This window comes from Oratosquilla oratoria, chromosome 20 (genome assembly GCF_046742065.1).
Source record: "Oratosquilla oratoria isolate Oo_2021 chromosome 20, ASM4674206v1, whole genome shotgun sequence".
NCBI classification, from domain to species: Eukaryota; Metazoa; Arthropoda; class Malacostraca; order Stomatopoda; family Squillidae; genus Oratosquilla; species Oratosquilla oratoria.
In genome coordinates, this window is record NC_134796.1 from 36,969,587 (window position 1) to 36,972,719 (window position 3,133).

Genomic DNA, 3,133 nt, shown 5'->3' on the forward strand with positions numbered 1-3,133 from the left:
AATGCTAATTGAATTCCTATATGTAAAAGTACCGAGTGTTAAACGTATGTATATATAAGTCAGTAAAATGTACAACTTAGATAATACCATATAAAAAAACGCTGTAAGATAAATGTGTGTGAGTCTTGATCTTAAATCTAGAACACAGTGCATTAGTCCCAGGAATATGGCTAACAGGGCATTAGGACTTATTACCATGACGGTTACAAACAAAAGTACATATCTATTTATCAAACTCTATCTAGCGATAGCTAGACACATCCTTGTCTATTCGGCACAGTTTTGGTCTCCATCCTATAGAATGTATTTTGATTCACTAGGCAGGACCTAACACCGGAAGGGTCAAATAGTTCATTAAAGGAGAAAAACGTGACTCAGGAAGTCAATTTCTGTTTCTAAATGTGCGGCCCACGGGACCGCGGCTTGAATGTGTAGATTCACCAAGGGTTTTGCGCCGAGAAGATTCCCCGGAACAGAACGACTGGTAGCTTCCTATGTGGAGGGAGAACGACTGGCACCTTCAGTTGCGGAGGAAATTTCTATGTTCAACGTCCACTCATCGCCATAGAAGGAGATGCTCTTCTTTGGGCGCCGAGGTTGTCAGTGACTCCGGCGGCTTCCATCCGCCATATCCGTGAGCGAAGCCAGAGGCGTTGTGAAGCGAGTCGTACCTCGTGGTTGTTTCTTTTCGGTATGGCAGAGAGAACATCTGTGAAACACAATGGATTGGCTATTGATGTTGTGAGGACTAGAGGAGGGCGTGTGTACTTTCACTATACCAGGAAAAATAGGACAAATATCAATTAAATATATATGTTTAAAAAGATCAGTCTACCAAATGTTATTGGAAGAAGAATAATAATGCGCCAGTCGATGGGGGTGTACAACGCATTTGATCCAGCAAAGTATGGTGATTGCATCCAGAGTGAAAGCCATGGGTGAATTTGAAGAAAATAAAAGACACTTGTATCATTATTATTTTATTGGAAGAAGTAGAGTAAATCTTGCTTAAAGACACTCGAATATTTAGACTCGTTTGCCACATGATAGGTTACTTCGATACACCTGAGCGTTTCCAGATATTATTTGGTGCCACTATTTTCTAGTGGGATGTCCATAAAAGTTATATGGAGGGGGAGGAGGGGGAGGAGGGGGAGGAGGGGGAGGAGGGGGAGGAGGGGGAGGAGGGGGAGGAGGAGGGGTATATACAGGGGGAGGAGGGGTGTATACAGGGGGAGGAGGAGTGTATACAGGGGGAGGGGGAGGAGGAGGAGTGTATACAGGGGGAGGGGGTGTTGCCTCGCCCTCGTAGGTGACCTCAGCTATGAGGCCGGAGTCGCCATTGACGTGGTAGGTGACCGTCTGGATACGGCCGTCGGAGAGGAGGACGGAGTAGGAGCCCTCAGTGAGGTCTCCATCGCGAGTCTCCTTTTGGTTGAAGTCGTTGCCGGAAGCGTCGTCCTTGACAGCCCACTCGAAACTATACTGCGCTGGTGGCTGCAACGTTTATCATGTTTCATTTGCTTATATATGTGTGCATTTATGTTTGTATGTTTGAATGCATGCATGTATGTATGTATGTACGTATATATGTATGTATGTATATATGTATGTGTGTATGCATGTATGTATGTATGTATGTATGTATGTATGTATGTATGTATGTATGTATGTATGTATGTATATATGTATGTATATATGTATGTTTGTATGTATGTATGTATGTATGTAAGTATGTATGTATGTATATATGTATTTATGTACGTATATATGTATGTATGTTTGTATGCATGTATGTATTAAAGGTAGGTATATATGTATGTATATAGGTGTGTATGTGTGTATTTAAGAAATAACTATATCAATAATGATAATGATGATAGTGATAGCAATGATATATCGTGCATATATTCACATGCACATTATACATATGTACTTAAAGATTTTACAAACACACATGAATGAAGAAAAGGCAATACTTATTGTACCGGTGGTGGTGGGGCTGGAACAGGGGGAGCATAGTAACTCGGCGGGCCTGGGGGAGGTGGCGGGGGTGGAGGAGGGGGGGAGTAACCGGGGAAGTCTGCCAACGCCGTGGCAACAACGCTGAGTAGTATGAAGCTCTGTCAGAGAAAGAGAAATGCAGCTATGGTCAGTCCTTTCACTTCTTCATCAATGTATTTTAAACCTACGATGCTGTTTATCTTGTCAATTGAAATAGTATTGAATAAGCGTGGTTGAGATAGTTGTCTTATGTCACCGTGGCGTACAATTCCATATATATATATATATATATACATATATATATATGTACATACATATATGAATATACATATTTCTTAGTAAGTCAGTAATTGCAGTTATGTCTGATTCTCAGAAACCTGTGTTTTAGAGTTAAGTCTGGTCCCATTTTACCATTCAGTAGTATCTATGGCTTTTCTTAATATCGATAGATGTGAAAGTATTTCCCAGTTCTCTGTAGAAGCAAATTTCAAGATTCAATGAACGTAGTTGTCAGCTCTTCTAGAGTATTTCTATCAGTCGCATGAACGAATACTTAAACCTTAACCGATTTTCTGAAAACGGGCTAACCAGGGGACCCTATATTCACCTTGAACGCCATGGCGTTTGTGGTCAGGCAAAAACTGATGCCCTGTCTATCTCCACTCGCGTATTTATACAAGGAAACTACTTTCATTCCTCTCCCGCCTCTTCCTCCCACTCTCACTCACTACGACGTGATCTGGGCTAAGATGGCATAAATACTCCAAAAAGCTCGTCTTAAATTTGGTCTTGTCGTCAGAATATGAATTAATGGGCATGATTTTATTCATTAGATTTCTGGAAGAGAGAGAAAGAGAGAGAGAGAGAGAGAGAGAGAGAGAGAGAGAGAGAGAGAGAGAGAGAGAGAGAGAGAGAGAGAGAGAGAGAGAGAGAGAGAGAGAGAGAGAGAGAGAGAGAGAGAGAGAGAGAGAGAGAGAGAGAGAGAGAGAGAGAGAGAGAGAGAGAGTTAAGAGAGACGGGATATAAGAAATATGTTTATATGTATACATACATTTACTTATACTAGCAGGACCCGTGGGAATTCCACGGGATTTATGAAGGAGTCTTCAAAATCTCCCGAAGGAGTCTT

General features: G+C 41.6%; 1 protein-coding gene across 1 annotated transcript; it reads right to left on the minus strand.

Annotated features, from left to right (window-relative positions):
* Positions 1-556: 556 nt before the first annotated feature.
* LOC143036207 (uncharacterized) lies at positions 557-2,623 on the minus strand. The gene is made up of 4 exons (XM_076203454.1): positions 2,612-2,623; positions 1,989-2,123; positions 1,300-1,497; positions 557-709 (listed from the first exon to the last, which is right to left on the minus strand). Exons 1-4 carry the CDS (start codon positions 2,621-2,623, stop codon positions 557-559), a joined length of 498 nt encoding a protein of 165 aa, XP_076059569.1.
* Positions 2,624-3,133: the final 510 nt, after the last annotated feature.

Bases quoted from the DNA above. Each gene is read 5' to 3' on its own strand.
- LOC143036207 (XM_076203454.1), bottom strand. The intron at 1,498-1,988 runs GTACAATAAGTA...TAAACGTTGCAG, and splicing joins TTCCAGCCCCACCACCACCG to CCACCAGCGCAGTATAGTTT. The intron at 710-1,299 runs GCAACACCCCCT...TGTGTTTCACAG, and splicing joins AGGTCACCTACGAGGGCGAG to ATGTTCTCTCTGCCATACCG.